A 19,242-nucleotide genomic window follows, 5' to 3' on the forward strand; every position below is an offset into this window, starting at 1 on the left:
GTGTCCCAGCACCGGCCTTGGGGGCACCCAGGTGTGTCAGGGCAGACCACTGGGGGAGAGGGGACAGCGTGTGTGCCGCGACAGCCCAGGTAGTGGGAAGGGGGCTGTCGGGATAGAGCAGGGCGGCGGCAGCCGCACCAGCGAGGCGCCCCCCGGCACCCACACACCGCCGGGCGAGAGTTTCGCGCGCACGCAGCCCCAGCACGCCAGCCTCGGCGCACTCTCATCCGGGGATCTCCGCTCCGTCTCCTCCCCCAGCCGTGGCGCGCGCGCGTTCCCTCCACCCCACCGCTCAGGCGCCGCCGCGGAAGGGCTCGGAGTCCCGCCCTCCCTGCGCGAGACGCCGCTCGGGGCGGGGAAGGCGGAAGTCGGCTCCCAACAACCCCCCGAGAAACTGGTAGCGCGGAGCTGCGATCCAGAGCGTCCCCCTTCGCCGGCCGGGTCGGGCCCGAGGAGCCGCTGCCGCCATGTCCAGCATGGAGAGTATCCTTTGGGCCGCAGGGCAGCGCGCCCGGGAAGGAGGCGCGGGCAGGGTCCCCGAGTGTCTGCAGCCCCGGCCCTGCCCCACACGGGGCCCCAGCAAGATGGGTCCCGGAGAGCTGGCAGGACCCCCTGGGGGAGGAAGGGCCCATTTCCTACCCCATTCCCCCCCCCCCCCCCGCCGAGAGATGGGAGTTTCCCCTGGGGGGGAAGGGCCCACCACACCCCCCCTCCGCCGAGAGCTGGGAGTTTCTCCTCGGGGGGGAAGGGCCCATCCCCACCCCCCGCCGAGAGCTGGGAGTTTCTCCTCGGGGGGGAAGGGCCCATCCCCACCCCCCGCCGAGAGCTGGGAGTTTCTCCTCGGGGGGGAAGGGCCCATCCCCACCCCCCGCCGAGAGCTGGGAGTTTCCCCTCGGGGGGGGGGAAGGGCCCATCCCCCCCCCCCCCACCTGGGAGATCCCCCTTGGGAGGAAAGGGCCCTATCGGGAGTGGGGGGGGGGCTGTCCACTCCTCCCTTTGAGTTGGGGCCTGGCACTGTTGTTGACTGTAAGGACTCCATTGAGTGACAGACACACCAAACCCCTTCCTCACCAGACAGGCGATGGGCTGGCACTGAGCACTGCCATTTGCTAGACTGTCAACTTCTCCCACCCCGAAGAGGGGCTGGCTGCGTTGCAGGGAGTGGCCTGAACCGTGTGACCATTTCTGGGTTCCCATAGCCCAGTGTTTTATTTCAGCATGAAAGCAAAATATTCATTCAAGCCTTGACATGGGCTCAGACCATCTCCTTTTACCATGCCACACCTGCTGGAGGCATGTGATACAGGGTGGATGTCAAAGCAAGTGCTCAGAGTGCAGTGTTTCATCCAGTTTTGTTTTGATCTTGGAATATGTGGGAAACTGGAAGAATCTTGAAATGATCCATAGTAGAAACTGATAATTTCCTTCATTGTAAGACATGATGAAGGCAATGGTTTAATTATAAACTGCTCATTTTCTCTTAGTACCGTGACAGAAATTATATTGTTTTATTCTTGGATACAAGTGATTAAAAAAATTAATCCTGATTAATCACGCTGTTTATACAATAATAGAATACCATTTATTTAAATATTTTTGGATGTTTTCTACATTTTCAAATATTGCTTTCAATTATAACACAGAATACAAAGCACAGTGCTCACTTTATATTATTTTTATTGCAAATATTTGCACTCTAAAAAAACAAAAGAAATAGTATTTTTCAGTTCACCTAATACAAGTACTATAGTGCAATCTCTTTATCATGAAAGTTGAACTTACAAATGTAGAATTATGCAAAAAAAAATTGCATTCAAAAATAAAACAATGTAAAACTTTAGAGCCTACAAGTCCACTCAGTCCTATTTCTTGTTCAGCCAATTGCTCAGACAAACAAGTTTGTTTACATTTACAGGAGATAATGTTGCCCACATCTTGTTCACAGTGTCACCTGAAAGTGAGAACAAGTGTTCTCACGGCACTGTTGTAGCCAGCATCGCAAGATATTTACATGCCAGATGTGCTAAAGATTCATATGTCCCTTTATGTTTCAGCCGCCATTCCAGAGGACATGTGTCCATGCTGATGACTGGTTCTGCTCGATAACAATTCAGAGCAGTGCAGACCGACAGATTTCATTTTCATCATCTGAGTCAGATGCCACTGGCAGAAGGTTGATTTTTTTTTTTTTTTTTTTTTGCTGGGTCGGGTTCTGTAGTTTCCACATTGGAGTGTTGCTCTTTTAAGACTTCTGAAAGCATGCTCCACAGCTCATCCCTCTCAGATTTTGGAAGGAACTTCAGATTCTTAAACCTTGGGTTGAGTGCTGTAGCGATCTTTAGAAATCTCACGTTGGTACCTTTTTTGTGTTTTTTGAAATCTGCAGTGAAAGTGTTCTGAAAATGAACATGTGCTGAGTCATCATCTGAGACTGCTATAACATAAAATATATGGCAGAATGTGGGTAAAATAGAGCCGGAGACATACAGTTCTCCCCAAAGAGTTCAATGACAAATTCAATTAACACATTTTTTTTTAACGAGCGTCATCAACATGGAAGTTTGTCCTCTGGAATAGTGGCCAGAGCATATAGGGGCATATGAATTTTTAGCGTATCTGGCACGTAAATATCTTGCAATGCTGACTACAAAAATCCCATGCGAATGCCTGTTCTCACTTTCTGGTGACAGTGTAAACAAGAAGTGGGCAGCATTATCTTCCATGAATGTAAACAAACTTGTTTGTCTTAGCGATTGGCTGAATGAGAAGTAGGACTGAGTGGACTTGTAGGCGCTAAAGTTTTGCATTGTTTTGTTTTTAAGTGCAGTTATGTAACCAAAAAGAAATCTACATTTGTAAGTTGCACTTTCATGATAAAGAGACGGCACTACAGTACTTGTATGAAGTGAATTGAAAAATACTGTTTTGTTTATCATTTTTACAGTGAAAATATTTGTAATAAAAAATAATAATATAAAGGGAGCAGTGTACACTTTGTATTCTGTGTTGTAATTGAAATCAATCTATTTGAAAATGTAGAAAAACATCCAAAAATATTTAATAAATTTCAATCGGTATTCTGTTGTTTAACAATGTGATTAAAACTGTCATTAATCACGATTACTTTTTTTGAGTTAGTCATGTGAGTTAACTGATCAACAGCCCTAATACAGATTATAGGTGGAAAGAAGTGAATAATTCCATTCTTTCAAGGGAAATAAACCTGCTAGATGGGAGAAGAAAGGACTTCTTTTGCGCTCCCCCCCACCCCCCCAGAAGTGGGATGTGAAGAGGGTGAAAGTTATTTTGTTTACAAGGATATATTTTTTATCTTAATGTTTTATGTGTTTGTAGTGAGAGATTTCTTATATCTAAAGTCTCTCTTCCATTCGATCTTACCACTCTTCAGATTTCCTTCCCATTTCAAGTCTGACTTGTTTTATGTAATGGGTCGGATCAATATCCACTTAGCACTGTACTTTAGTGGAGGGACAGGGAGAGTAGCAAAGGTGTCTTTACATCACACTTTCATTCCCCCAATCCTGGTTGGGCTGGGGGATGCCCATTCAGTCCATGGTGCAAACTTGCACCTGACTGCCAGCAGCACCAAAGAGCTGTTCTGTGAGCCAGGAATAGCTGAAATGCCATAGCACTCTGGTCATGCCCTATGCCAGAGTCTGAGACAGGGATGACATAGAGCCAGTTACTCTAGCTTTATGTCAATTGGGGTTTTCCTCACACAACAGGAATTGTTAGCTGGATGGATCATCTGGCTTTGAGGCTGTAGCAGGAGCCAGGAATTGGCCTTTTTCTTTTTTTCATTCCTGGTAATAAGATATCATACTTAACGTCCTTTATAAACAAAAATAGAATAAACTTTTCCCTGGTATATAAAATGATCTTACCTTTAACGATTTTTTTCTATAAGTTTGGCTCAGCAGTGTCCTCATCTGTAGTTCAAACATTTCATCTTGTCAACATCCTTAGAACAGGTTTCTAAATAAATTATGGTGAATATAAGAAGTCTGGTTTCATTTGAGTTATCCTATATTGAGACAAGTACGTTTAAAGGTTGGCGCAAGTGTGCCATGGCATGAAAGAGCTGTGAGGCAACAGATGATGTATTGTGCTATCTAATGTAGAAACATTGAGAGTAATTGAGGAAGTTTAAAAATAAAATCCTGGTGTGTGTCACAATGACTCAAAGCCATCGATTTAAGGAAGTGATGTAATACTTTACATGGTCGTTCTGATCATTGACCTGAGCTGGATTGTAGTTGGCAATCTAGAGATGAAATACTTTATAGCATATTATCAGTCCCTAGGCCAGGGTTCTCAAACACGCAGCCCGCGGGGTTATTTTCTGAGGCCCGCCAGCTCCCCACGGCCACCCTATCCCCCCAGCGTTTACCTAGAGCGGCTCCGGCCTGGCCCAGCGCGCACCGGGGACAGGGCAGGCTCCCCGTCTGCCTGCCCGCCCTGCCCCCGCGCTGCTCCGGGAAGCGGCCGGGACCTGGGGAGGGGGGGCACAGGGGTCTGTGTGTTGCCCTGGCCGTGCCTCCAGGTACCTCCCCCAAAGCTCCCATTGGCCGCTGTTCCCCGTTCCCAGCCAATGGGAGCTGTGTGGGGTGGTGCCTGGAGGTGCGGCCAGGGCAACACAGAGACCCCTGTTGTCGTGTGTCCCCCCCCAGGTTCTGGCCGCTTCTCAGAGTGGCCCGGGGGCAGGGCAGGCAGGCGGGGAGTCTGCCCTGCCCCTGGTGCATTCTGGGCTGGACCCGCACCCCTCCTGCACCTGAACCCCCTGCCGCACCCCTTCTGCACCCCGACCCCCTGTCCTGAACCCCCTGCCGCACTCCGCACCCCTCCTGCACCCTGACCCTCTCCTGCATCCTGAGCCCACTGAGTGTTTGAAGTAGAACAGGTTTTATCTTTATACAAACACCTTATTTTAACTGTTAATCTTCGTTTGTAGAACCAGTGTCTTAATGGTGTAATAAACATGTTTTAAGTGGCCTACAAAGGATTTTTTTTTTTTTTAAAGTAAGCTTGGTCCCTTTTTTGCTGCTATGATAATGATGCAGAAAGAAGATCTGTAATGGCTTTCATTAAATGCTTCGCTCCCCTCCCCCTCCGTTTGAGTTTTTCCTTAGAAATATCAGGAATATAAAGTCTAGTTTTTCCCTTGTTTTGTTGGAGGGCACTTGAGAGATATAAAAATATTTGTGAGCTCCACAACTCAATTGACAAGTGTTTTTAAAAACAGACAAACAAAAAAAAGAAACAAACATGAACGTGTTAAAGATTCTTTTACTTAAAATATTAGACAGGGAAGCTAAATAGGTGTCGACAAAAACAAAACAATTTTAACCACTCTGATTAAATGTCCCTTCTCTTTTTGTTCCCACCGTTTTCATTCTCTTGTGATGTCTGTCTTCCAGCCCAGTCAGGACCTAAAATGCAAATGTAAAAACAGAGTGCTTTTCTTGGTGGAGAAATTTTTCAAGGCCTTTTTTACACATCAGAAACAAAGTACAGCTATCTTTTTTTCCTTTGCAGCTCACCTTTAATTGGATTTATGATTTAATCAATATTCCCATGATGTTCAAACTTTGAATATGTGATGGTACAGTGACATTGTAGGGCCTTGCACACCAAACTTATACACCTCTCTATTACAAATGTGAGTCATCATGGTGAAGTCAGTTGTTAAATCTTTTTTTCATATTCACCTTCAAGCCAGGGTCATCTATGCAACTTTGATGCCGAGTATGTGGTTTGGGGGGGTGTGTGTGAAATCCTACAGTTCTGCAGAAAATTATCATTGCATTAATGTTTAGCCTAGTTCACATTTCTTATTAACAAAGAAAAGATTGTTCACTAGTGGTCAGTGGGCCAACTGATGAGTGGATGTTAGGGTGAAGAATTACATAGAAATAATACACACATGGTTTCAGAAAAATCATTCTTTGCCTCCTAAAAGGAAAATATTCATCCTTCCAGGGACTTATAAACATTTATTTATACCAGAGAACAATTTCTTATTTACATGTGATGAATTTTTGATATTTGGTTAGTAGGGTACTTATGGGCAATGGTATTCCATTAAACAGCACATGTGACAAAATGATCTATTGTCATCTAGTAAGAGTAAAGAATTTATAACTGAAGCATGTTGTAAAGCCTCACCTTGTCCTGGCCAGGTTTTATAGCACATATGGTGGGTAAGATTTCTAATTTTTCTCCCTACCTGATAGGGAGATGGGTGAGCTGAAAAAGAGTGTCATGGTAGCTTTGTTTTTCATCTCAAATTTGCCGTAATTTTAAGCTGAACCTTTTTGATTGTTCTCTGTGGGTTTGTGGCACCATACCATTCCTTGGAGCAGGAGGTAGCATCTTAGGGTTTTGAAGTTAAAACTATATAGATGTTGTGTGAATGCTAGGGATGGAATTTTCAGAAGTGCTTAGCGTTGCGACAACTCTGCTCCCTTTGAAGTCCACGATAAAACTGTCATTCTCTCCAGATTCCCAGGACTTCAGAATCACCCTATCTGTATGCACACATGTTCTAAAGACCAGCATTTTTTATTCCTGTTAACTACTTGAATTGGGTCTTTCATCAAAGTGAGCTAATTTTGATTCTGAACTTGTTTTTTAAAAAACAAGTGTCCAAACTATGGTTTTAAGCTAAGATGACAAAGGAACATGGGCAATGTAAAATTAAAAAGAACAAAAAACCACATCTTTGTTTGCTCGGTTTCAGTTTCATGCAAATTAAAGGGGCTGACCTACCAATATTAAAATTTGCAGAAGGAAATACAGTATGCATGTAGTGGGCTACTAGATCCAATGGAAAGTGACGTTCATATTTTAAGTATTGCTAGTATTTTGTAGATCCTTAATATGCATTGCAGAACACCTGTTTAACTTGAAGTTTGCTGCCAAAGAGCTCAGCAGGAATGCAAAAAAATGTGATAAAGAAGAAAAGATTGAAAAGGCTAAAATTAAGAAGGTAAGTAATGAAACAACATTGTGTGTATATACTTAATTTTTATATTTTATGTGAGGCAGGTCCTTAACTTGTACTTTGTAATGGTTTTCCTGGTGTGCATTGTAATAAAACAGGAAGCGTATATAGATTGGCAACATACTATGTCCTATTGGCTGTAACATATTTGTGACTGTGGCCTGGTCTACACTACACAGTAAGGCAGCTTATGTCAGCCTAATTATGTCAGTGTCTGCACTACAGCCTTGGTCCTACCAATGTAAGGCCTGGTCTACATTAGGGGGGAGAAGGGTGATCGATCTAAGTTATGCTTCACGTAGCTGAAGTCGACATACTTAGGTCTACTTACTGCAGTGAAGACACCACGGTAAGTTGATGGCTGACGCTCTCCCATTGACTCCACCTGCACCTTTCGCCCTGGTGGAGTACTGGAGACGACGGGAGAGCGCTCGGTGGTCGATTTATCACGTCCAGACTAGATGCAATAAATCGACCCCCGCTGGATCGATCGCTGCAGTGGGTAATGTAGACAAGCCCTAAGTGCCCTACTACACCGACATAATAACTCCACCTCCACAAGAGGCGTATGTCAGTGTAGTTAGAGTGATGTGGTGTCTGTAGACACTGCAATCCTTACATTGGCTGTTGGCTGTAAGTAATTACTGCGGTGGCTGTAAGTCAACCTAACCTACATCAGTTTAAGATTGTAGTGAAGACATGCCCTTTGTCATAGTATTTTTTATATTCTTAAAATATTGTACATATTTGTTAACACTGAAATGGAATGTTTCATAACTTTTTCTTTAAAATATGTATGCTGTGTTCTTGTAGTGCAGTTAATTTTTTCCTTGACAGTGTTTCTCTAAATTATCTTAATGTTTATCATATACTATTAAATGTGACCTATGAAGAAGATTTTTAAAATAGGGTTCATATCCTTTTGCTGCTTAAAGTTAGCCTGAAGTTTTTCTGCTCGTTGTTACCTTTTCAATAAAAGGAACATCAACTTCTGGAGATCTTTTTGAGCATCTTATGTGGACTGAGAGGTCCCACAGTTCTTATTTGAAGCGCTAGGAGTGTTGACTCTTCAATGAAGCCTCTCTTCTCCCAAGTGCATGTTACCTATTGGTGTTAAATAGGTCTTGAGGAAAACTTTAAATGGTCTGGCTAAAAACTCAAAGTTTAGTTGCTCTGCTTTTAGTTTCTGGTCTCATATCATAATTCCATTAATTTTCCAGTCCATAAAATTCAAGTGAGACAAGCTGAATTTCAGATGAAAGAAATAAGTGCAGGAAAACCTTTCAGGACTTCTTAATATTGTAAAGAAGCAAAAAGGACACAAACCCATTTTTGTCCCATTTCTAACTCCCCTTTAAAATGTAGTATAGAATGATGAACTAGATTAATACATTATTTTTAGAATTTTTACATTCTTTGTATTGTCACCGGACTGTAAACAACAAGAAAAAAATAAACAGTTAAAGACATGTTAAAGATAAATTTCACTTAACATCTGAAAGTGTGTTTTGTACTAAAGTTGCATGTGTTTGTGTATCGGATTTTCTCAGTACTGTACTAAATACTAGTCTTGCAAACTCACTTGGGATCTGAAACTTACTGTGAATTCTTTTCTGGTATATCTAGCTTAAGGTATTATATCATTGCACATCATCATAGAGCACCTTCCATGTAAAATCAATAGAGAAGTCCCAAATGGACTTCATGGAGTCTTTGGCACTTCTTCCAGTTTGAGGTAAAAACTTTGCTTTGGGTAGAGTTTTTAATTTTCATTTAAAATTTACCTTTTTTAGGTTGATTTATGAGAGTTTTAAAATTTTTTTTAATTAGGTGGGTGTTTTGGGTAGAAAGGGGTGTCAGTGTTGACTGCTCATATGGTGGAAAGGCCTTTTCAAAGAGGAAGGTTTTTTAGTGTTTCCTAAAGTCTCTGGCTCATTATTAGTAATAGATCTTGCTTACTAAATTCTGTCTCTTCAATGCAGATTACATGGATATAACTGAGGGCAGAATTTGATCTTTCAGTTTGAATTTAATTGTCAGTTCTGTTGATCTATGAGAATAATAAGGAATGGAGTCCAGCTTCCTATTTCATTGCTGCTGGACTGGCTTTTTTGTTGTTATTGGGAGACTCTTTTAATCTCCAAGCAGAGACTTTCTTTTCCCTGTTTGACACAGGTAACATGGATTATGGGAGCCAATACCTTGACTTCCAGCTCTGCCTTTGCATTTCTCTGCAGTAGTTTTCTCATAACTAAAAGAACAGTGTTAAGGTTAACCTGTAATGTTGGGTTATAATGATAGGATTAATGGGTTTGCAGTGCTTTGAACATCTAAAGCACTTCATATACAATGGGTTCTGCTTATTAGCAACTTACTGTTATCCAAGAGTGGCCAACAAGGGAAAGGCATGTTTGTGGGGCTGCAGCTAAGGAAGGAAGCACTGGGGCAAGCAACCTTTGCCTGCCTGTAACTGGTGCTCAGCATTCCCAGAGCTTCCTTCTGTGGCTGCAGCCCTGTAAACCTGGCTGTGGGGCTACAGCCTGGGGAAGGGAGCTCTGGGATGTGCTGAGAGCCGGGTGCAATCAGAGCATGCAGGGGGAGGTAGGTACCATGCCACGCTAGGGGACCTCAGCACCCCCACTCCCCATGAAAAGCCCCAGCATCTGCTGCTACCCTGCCTGCAGCATCCCCTCTCAGCCTGCAATGACAGGAGATCCCATTGGGTGGGGATGTGGGTGCCGCAGCCCTTTACCTTCGGTGTGGACAGTGGGTCCCTGGCCACAGGCAGGTTTGTGGGATTTCCCTTACCCCATAAACCTGCCTGCAGCCAGGGTCTTTCTTCCAAAAAAATAAAGTTGTTACTAAATGGCCTGCCTGTTGCCAGTATCCGAATCCTATTAACCTTAAAATCAATGGGATGGGATTGGTTCCTGGCAAAATGTTGCTGTTAAAAGTTGTTACTATATGGATTGCTGTTAAGTGGCATCCACTATATACACAATGACGGAGAGATACTTTTTGTTCTGATTTCATAAACAGAAAGATACTGTAATGAGGTATACTTATTCATCTTAACACTTACTTGTTTTAGTAGCACTAGAAGTATGAATTTTGATGAAAAACTGGGTGCTTAATGTATTTTAAAGGTTAGATATTTGTGAGCATATAAATCCAGAATGCTACTCCATAATACATCTGTTTCATAGACTTACTGGTGTTGAGGCTCTGGGAAGTAGCTGAAAGTTTCAGGCATACTTTCATATGCATAGAAGACGCCATCTAGTTCACATCCAAGTCAATTACAACCTTTCCGTTGACTTGAATGGGAGTTGAATTGGACCTAGAGTTCACTTGTTTTGCAGGTGTAAGTTTTTTGAAGTCTTACCGCTGCTGGGTAATTATTGCTAAGAAGGGTTAGCAATAGTTTGTTTTTATTTAAACAGGCAATCCAGAAGGGTAATACTGAAGTTGCAAGAATACATGCAGAAAACGCAATCCGACAAAAGAATCAAGCAATCAATTTCTTGCGCATGAGTGCCAGGGTAGATGCAGTAGCAGCAAGAGTTCAAACTGCAGTAACAATGGGCAAGGTAAGCATGTTTTCATACTTCCATATATAAACTCTACAGAAAGATAAGGCCCCTGATTCTCCTTTAAACTGTCTTAATTCTATCCCTAAAACGGTGAAAGCTTACTGGGATGGCTTGGCAGTCTTCAACTGTGGCCCACAGTAAACTAAATTGTGTATGAAGCATTGGCTTGTGAGAATTATGAATTAATTAGTTGGGTTAATGCCACCATCCTTCATATGGTATTGATGCCATTGTTGCATGTTTCTCCTAGTACTCACAGGAAACAAAGGTTTCCTATTAGCTAACCAATGTATCTTAATTTAAATCAATGTCTTGTGTCACAAATTTTTAAAGATAATTGTCCCTTCCATTTTACAAGTAGATGTACTTGATAAATTGATTTCTTGTGGGTTTCCAAAAAGGCATATAGAAAGTATTTGTTTTGAGCTACTATGGAGTATGCAAAATAGCTACATAACAATAGTTTAGAATCTTTTAGACACAAGTACACTTACGTTTTATGGTCCCAGCTCACAATGACCTGTCTAGTGACCGCATTTTTAAAATAGACTGTCAAGGATATTTCTGCAGTCCTGTTACTTTAGTTTACAATCTTATTAGATAGCATTTGGGTGGGAGATCCAAGGAAATTGTAAGTACTGTAGGAAATTAATTAAATGATTTTTTACCTGTCTGTACTGAATCAGTGCCCTGCAGCCCATTTTGTAGCATCACTATCTTTAAGATGAGGAATTAAATGGAGATCCTGAGCATCTATGGTCAGTAAAGACGCTATGGTATGAAGTAGTGATGTTATTTCTTGTTTATACTGTTGAAAATAAGTGGCTTAGAAAAACCTTTTAAGGTAAACATGCCATGTAACCTAAATTCCCTGTGCAGTTTGTCATATGCTGTTTTTGTTTTTTCTTACTGTTGTGCAATGTTCCTCTTCACTGTTAAATACTCCAGATGTGGCTACACTTCAAATATATAAGAATTATTTCATCTGCCATTGAAGTATGTAACAGTTATCTTTTGGAAGAAAAGGAACATGAGATTATTATTGCGGACCAAAGGCCTGAAAAGCTTCTTTAAAAATTAGATTTTTAAAGATTCATGGGCTTGTTTGTGGTGGGCTTGTTTTTATTGCATCCTGTTGTATTAGTTTAGATAGACTATATGGGCTCAAAGATTTAAAGGTGTTAACATGTCCAATATTAAACAATGTTAAACAGAGTTTGGTGTACAGAGACCTAAGCCTGCTTAATACCATGGCAGACACACCACTACAGTTTAAAAAAACAACTATTCAAAAGAAACAGAAAAGTAGGAAAATCAGCTGAAGCATTTGAAATGTAAAGTATTAAGTAAGGTTTTTATTTTAATGTGCCTTGTTTCCTTTCCCTGTGTCTGGAGAGAGTTTTGAAAGGAAAAAAAACCCTTTGTTGGAAAGTCTTTTGGATGATATTAAAAATGGTAATAACTCTCCTTTTTAGGGAAAAGAGATTTTAGGCTTTGTCTACGCTGCTACTTTCAGCACTAAAACTTTTGTCATTCAGGGTTGTGAAAAAACACCCCCCGAGCAACAAACGTTTTAGCGCTGAAAAGCGCCTGTATAGACAGTGTGGCTCCCGGCGATAAAGCGACCACCGCCCGTTTGGGGTGTTGTTTTTTTATCGCCAGGAGAGCTCTTCCCCAGCGATAAAGTGTGTCTACAGTGCCCACGTCACAGTGCCGCTGCAACAGTGCTGTAACATGGGTAGTGTAGACATACTCTTAGTTGAGAGGGTCCTGGAGCTGTTGATGCTGTTAGTCTGATCCTGCTTCCTTTAAGACACAGAAGACAAACACACACAGGGAAAACAAAACATTAAAGATAGAAACTGCAGTTTCTGTCTCTGGTGTTGACTTTTGCTTGCATCCTCATTGCTGGAAAAACATGCACAGCCGAAGGTCTTATCAAGGCCTGGCAAACTTGTACCAGCAGTGGACTGTGTAGGGCATCACATTTAGCTGATTCTTTCTGGTCACAGACTGACAGCAGTGTTGTGAAATGTGTGGTCTTGGCCTGCTAAGCCAGAATCTTATTAGTCAGAAGGGAAAAGGGAGGCTAAGAAAGAGAAGAAATAAGGTGGAGAAAAGGAGACAGGAGTGGGGGAGATAAGGGTTGACCATCTCACATCCTGGATGGCATTTGGAAGTTAGCTGGAGACAGTGGAGGTGACAGTGTCATCTGAGTCCCTCTCTTTTGGGCCTGGTGTGGTCAGGACAGTGAAAGCCCAGTGGTATGACAGTAACTCCTGGGATTCCAGGAGATAGTGGGAGTGGCAGCCATGATGATAAAGCTAGCTCCTTCCCCTTCTCTCGTCTTTGTCAGTCAGCGTCTACATCCCTCACGTCTCCAGCTCTCTTTTTGAGGACACCAAAAGGAATCAGTGGATGGAATAGCCCATCCTCTTATTATTTTGTTCACCAATTAGGCCTAATTTCCAAGACAACAACTTTGGTCCATTGGTTTCATGTTTACCAAGTATGAATTTAACGCAGAGCTTGAGTTATATTAGTAGACCTTTTTGTTGAAAGTCTGTTGGTCTCCCTTTTACATCTTTTACCCTCAAAATTCATTTGTTAGGCTGTTTTGACATGTTCTGAATTTTTATCCACTTTCTCACCATTACTCACGGCCGGGGTAGGCTTACTAGGCCCCAGTTATCACTACAATCATAACTCAAAAAATGCTATATAGATTTCAGTTCCCTGTTGTTTGTGAAATGTCTTTATTTCTAGAGATTCAGCCCAGAGCATTTTTTTTTACAGCTAAACTGTAAACTTCTGAAAAGGAGGGTTTATTTACAGTAAAAAGCTGATAGACCTGAAAACAGCTGTGTAACGCCACTATTACAAAATTGTAAAAGTTCTTTGGACAGAGATGAGAACAGACAAGTTTACTTAAAAACAGAAGGGGTTAACCAAACTAATGATTGTTTATTATGTGATTTTTGTTATAGGTTTATATCTTTTACTTTATCTTTTTTAGGTAACAAAGTCAATGGCAGGCGTAGTTAAATCTATGGATGCTACATTGAAGAGCATGAACCTGGAAAAGGTAGACGTACATTTAATTTGGAATTCAGAGGTATAAATTCAGTTTTATACTTTTGCTGTGACAGTATTTGTTTATTTTCAGATATCTGCCTTAATGGACAAATTTGAGCATCAGTTTGAAACACTAGATGTTCAGACGGCACAGATGGAAGACACAATGAGTAATACTACTACGTTAACAACACCACAAGTAAGAATAACTGATATTGCAGCAAGTAAAATACCATGTTACTCAACTGTACACAGATATTATCACTTTCTCTTCTATACCTTCTGCATTTTGAAAGATATAACAGGAGTAGGGGCATTCTCAGTTTAACTTGAGAAATATTTGTGCTACTTTGTGAGCAAAAGAATAGTTTGAGCTGCTAAATGCTCCGATACAAAATGTACATGGTATGTATACTGTCTCAAGCTCCCCTTTTACAACTAATGTGTTTGAGTGGTGGTATAGCATGACATTTTTTGCCTTTCCTTTGAAATTTATGGACCTTTTGACTAACTTTTAATAAACATTTATTTAGTCAAACATACCGACATCAGCTATATCACAATTAAAAAAGCATGGTTCCCAAAAGAGTAAAATAGTTTTTGTTTGAAGGATTATATAAAGAAGTCTGCTGTGGGGGAAGATGCTTCCTGTGCCCTGATAAAGGAATTATTTCATAATTTGTCATGACTATAGTAACATTTCTGTAGTTGTGATATTCAAGTAGATGTGATTTGTCCAGTCAAGGTTAGACTTAATCATATTTGGAAATATTACAGATCAGTAATTGAACTTGGAGAGCTGACATGCATGGCAGCCATAGTATGAGATGTGCTCCTTGTATTCTGAATTCCTGTAGCTCCCTCTAGTGGTGAAGACTATAAATGTTCAAAATCCACAGATCCTCCTTTCTAAATCAGTTTTATTAAGACAGTAGAATTTTTGCTCATTACAAATCATACTGTTAATCTTATATTAAATACAATAACAGAAACTGATTCAGTTTTGATTTCCTGTTTTAGAACCAAGTGGATACGCTTCTGCAGGAAATGGCAGATGAAGCAGGGTGAGTATATAATATAAAAAATATTGAAAAGTAGTAATATTTGTGTATCTTAAGGGAAATCGCGTCTGGCTCTTAAACTTGATTTTAATTAAATTAACTATCAGATTTCCCTCACTACAAATGTGCTAGTCTTGTGGAACTAAATAATCCAGTGGCTGTATATATGCCGAGCTTTCACCTCTAGATATCATGGCTCAAGTCTTCATGAGTGAAAATGGATTGAGATTATAAACCACCACGTAGTTTTGGGATGATTATTTATGCTAAAGTCTAGAACTAGAACAGCTAATTTCTGTCATAAAATCACTTTATAGAAATGGACCGTGCTGAGATAGTTAAACCTCTTCATACATGCATGAAGTGCACTCTAGATAGGTTTAACTATCTCAGCATGATCCATTTCTTTATAGTGATCTTACAATAGAAATGAGTGAGGGCAAGGCTACATAACATTTTAAAGTACAAACGTTTAACACTATTGTGCTGTCAGCCTTTAAAAAGGCAGTGAGGGGCATCTGGTTTAATACTAAAAAATGTTTGAGCCCAGGATAGTGCAACTAGGTGATCAGTCAACACTGCTTTTTTATATACTGTATATCTAATTTGTTTAATTTGAGTTGATAGTATTGCCAGTGATAGCAGGGGACTGGACTTGATGACCCAGGAGGTCCCTTCCAGTCCTTTATCCTGTGTTCCGCTTACACCCCTTCCATGCCTTCTTTGTAAGGCAGGAGCTGGTGTTACTGCTTTGTTGCCATAAATCCACTGCCCCATGGGCACGAAAACAATGTCCCTGCTGCTGGACTGGGCTTTGCTGGGGATAAGGGAGGGATGGAGAATTAGTGCACCATACTACTACTGGGTGACCTTTATTTGACAGATTTTGTATTAAAACTGTGATGTTAGAATTTGATACCTTATCACCAGTCTGAGCCCTGCTTAATCCATTGGTACTATCCAAAAGCATCCCCAGTAAACAGAAATTTTGCTAATTGTCCCAGAAATTATTGCTGTTAACTGTTAGACAAACTCTTTGCTTGGTGATCACCCCGCTTTCCTGATCAAGCTTGGCTAATTAACTGGAGTACAAAGTATCAGGTTGTATTTGAGACACTGATGGCCACACGCTATATAGAACACTATTTGTCAATTAATGTGCACCCTGCTGCAGTCTGTTGCTATATTTATTTTTGTGATATATATTTGTCTAATGTTTTTAATTGTAGCCTTGATCTGAACATGGAACTACCCCAGGGGCAAACTGGTTCTGTTGGCACAAGTGTTGCTTCAGCAGAGCAGGTAAATATTGCTTTGTAATTTTTCTAATCATATGTCACGTTTATGTAGAAGGGTTACTATTGTATGTAATATTTAAAATTGAAATTTATTTGCAAACTTCCAGGACCATATAATAAATTAGTTTTATTTTTATCAAAATAAATGCAATATGTAATTAAAACAAGGTTTACTTGCAGGCATAAGGTGTTTGTGTTTTAATGAGTTTACAAGTTGTGCACATACTTTCTTTTCCCCTGTTCACTAACTGGGGCATCCAATGTATATACTGGGTCAGGTCCTCTTCTCTTGCTAAGGTCCCCTACGTTTCTGAACTAGTGCAAAGGGGCCTTAAATAGCTCTGAATGAGCAGCTCAGGATTCCTCTGTTCCTGCGCAAATCCTCAGCAGAGGTAAAACTGGCATAGCTGTTAACACCCCTTGCTCTGGCGGAGGAAGATTTGAGGGGCTTAGCTTTTAGAGTAATGTGCTTCAGTGATCCTGCACTGGTGAATGATCCTTTAGGGCAAAGTATGTTAGATGGCAGTTCCGGCTTGCACTAAGGTCTGATTTGGCCATTGGCTGGTTCTGGGAATGGCAGAGGTACAAGGTGGTGTAGAGCCACCATCCTACTTCAACTTCTCATCCATGCTGAGCTTGAGCTTGGTTCATTTGAGGATGCAACCAAATGACTCAGTTACAGTGGAGTCAATTAACACTTGTCTCCTAGAAATGCAAATTCTTATCTGGCTCTTGCTTCTGTCTTATTTACTGTTGTGTTTGTGGTGTGACCTTGGATAGTACAAGTCTTTGCATTTATCTTTTATTTTAAAACTAATACATAGCAATGAATATAACTTTTTATTCTGATGTTCTGCAGGATGAACTGTCACAGAGACTGGCGCGCCTACGTGATCAAGTTTAACTTAAGTAGTCAAAGCTGCGGATCTCTGTATATGTTTCCAAAGCATTCACTATGTATACCTCTTACGCTGTATGCAGTATCCCCTGGATGTCTAAATATTTGTATTATATGATACTTCACTTTTGGCTTGCTGTCCTTTCTAAATACATTAAGAAATTCAAAGGTATCACAGCCCTTTAATGTTTTTCTAGGTCTGTACAGTACATTTTGAAGTTGGGGGTATATTTTTGCAATTATCTTTTCACAGAACCAAGCTAAAATTCTAAGTCAACTAATAATGTTGGCTCATTCTAGTTGAAGGAAAAGCTAAACACTAATAACGTGATATATAATATTTTAAATTATAAAGTGGGTTTTTTAGATTATGAAAAACATGTACAGTTGGGGAACTGATGCATGCAATTCAGATGATGGTTGCAGTTGACTTGCTTACACAGCAAAATTCATGGAATACACAGGTGGACGTGTTGTCTTTGTTAATAAGCATATTAAAACATATAGTCGGACTTGAATCTGGTTTTATGGTCTTTTAAAACGACATTACTTGCAGAGCATCTTAACGGGCCGGTTAAAAATTCGCTACCAAAAGCTGTTTTCACCTAACTGGGAACTTGTATAGTACCGTCACTTCAGTACAGGAGGAATACAATTTATTTTTCAATATTTTTGTCTAGATTGTTTGATATATGTATATTAGTCAAGCAAAGTGACTTCATATTATGTTGAGTAAAGCATGCATGTTAAAATATTTTTGAACTGTCATCCTTGTAGTCTGTAAGAATATAGACTGCATTTTGCAGATGTAACACCAACACACTTTGTAATGTTTTTGCTATGATAGGTGGTAGCCTATTTTAGACTTTATTATCCACTTCAAAAGTAAACCAATTCAAATATATTCTTGCTTACTATGAACTTCAGTCTAATGTTGTCAGAAGTATCAAACTCTTCATGCAGTCCTAATTCACAGAAATAATTAGAAAAATTTCTAGTTAGAACTACCTGTGATGTTATGAAAAACAGTGATTTATGCCAAAATTTTACTCTTCAGATTTTTTTTAAAAAACCTCTGTACTTAGGCTCCTAATGACTTTATAGCTTCTTTTGTTGTAGTGACACCTCTTCATTACAATAAGCTATAGTGAGGTTTATTCGATTTTTAGAAGTAGTTTTTTACTGACAGACGTGCAGGGTTCACATAGCTGTGGTCTTTCTAATGTTGCAAAAATCTTTATATAATTCAAACAGGATTTCTCTGTAAATATATAAATATATAAACCCATCCTGAAAACCCAATCCATTTATGAAATTGTTCAAATAACAAAGGTATTCCAAGTACAGTTAGAGGCTTTCACAAGAGGATACATAACTGAGCATTCAGTGTTCATACAAAATATTCTTCACTGAAATATAACCTTATTCTCAGTGAAGAATAGTTAAATCTGCATGCAATAAGGTAAACTGCTGTTGGTCAAAGCAACAATCTTGGATCCATAGGTTTCTTGGGATGTACTTGCTATGACACTGAAAGTTTACTGACTTTGAGATAGTCCACCAAGTGGTATTTTCATCTTATTAAAACAGTCCTCTTAGTCATCTATATAAAGTACAGTTTATAGTCCTAGGTTGTTGATGTAGAGATCAAAGCAGGGAAAAATAATTCCTGGAATATGGATTGATCTTTATTTTCCATGAATAAATTATTTTGACTGTCTAATGGTTATCAATTTGATGTGTATCACTTGCTGTAATGTTAATGCATTGTATATATTTATCAAACTGTGAATGCCTCCAATTTGAATAATTAAAATAGGAAACAGATGGTTTTTAATCTAAGTTAGCCTTTAACTTTATTTGCTACTTTCAGTAATGAAATAATTTTTCTTTTTAAAATATCCCAGAGAGATTGGAAAATGAGGAGTGACCTTTAACATTTTTATTCTTATGCATTCCTACTAAACATGTAAACATCTTCCCCCCAACAAAGTTGTAGGAACTAAAGATCCGGTTTGTGTGGGCAGGAGTTGGATAATGCAATATGGAGATTCTTCCCTCTCAGGTCTATAATGACCAAACATCATTATCTGATGGCTGTTTTTCCCTTAATGCAAAATGACTTGGTGAGCTCAGTGCAGCTTTTGGTTGAACTATCCATGTGTTCACAAAAAATTTAGCACCATGGGCATTAATTGGCAGTCTCAAAAAGTCCACTAACTGATTATGCTGGACTATTATCATTCATAAAAGCGACCCCTTCAGAAAAAATTTCCTGGCATGCTAGTCGCTG

At 40.3% G+C, this 19,242-nt stretch overlaps 1 protein-coding gene across 1 annotated transcript; it reads left to right on the forward strand.

Moving 5' to 3' along the window:
• Positions 1-208: 208 nt before the first annotated feature.
• CHMP1B (charged multivesicular body protein 1B) lies at positions 209-18,791 on the forward strand. The gene is made up of 8 exons (XM_037908764.2): positions 209-483; positions 6,912-7,009; positions 10,468-10,614; positions 13,634-13,702; positions 13,784-13,891; positions 14,713-14,756; positions 15,983-16,055; positions 16,911-18,791. The coding sequence occupies exons 1-8, from the start codon at positions 468-470 to the stop codon at positions 16,953-16,955; spliced, it is 600 nt and encodes a 199-aa protein (XP_037764692.1). The 5' UTR covers positions 209-467; the 3' UTR covers positions 16,956-18,791.
• Positions 18,792-19,242: the final 451 nt, after the last annotated feature.

Source organism: Chelonia mydas, chromosome 9 (assembly GCF_015237465.2).
Source record: "Chelonia mydas isolate rCheMyd1 chromosome 9, rCheMyd1.pri.v2, whole genome shotgun sequence".
In the NCBI taxonomy this organism is placed as follows: Eukaryota; Metazoa; Chordata; order Testudines; family Cheloniidae; genus Chelonia; species Chelonia mydas.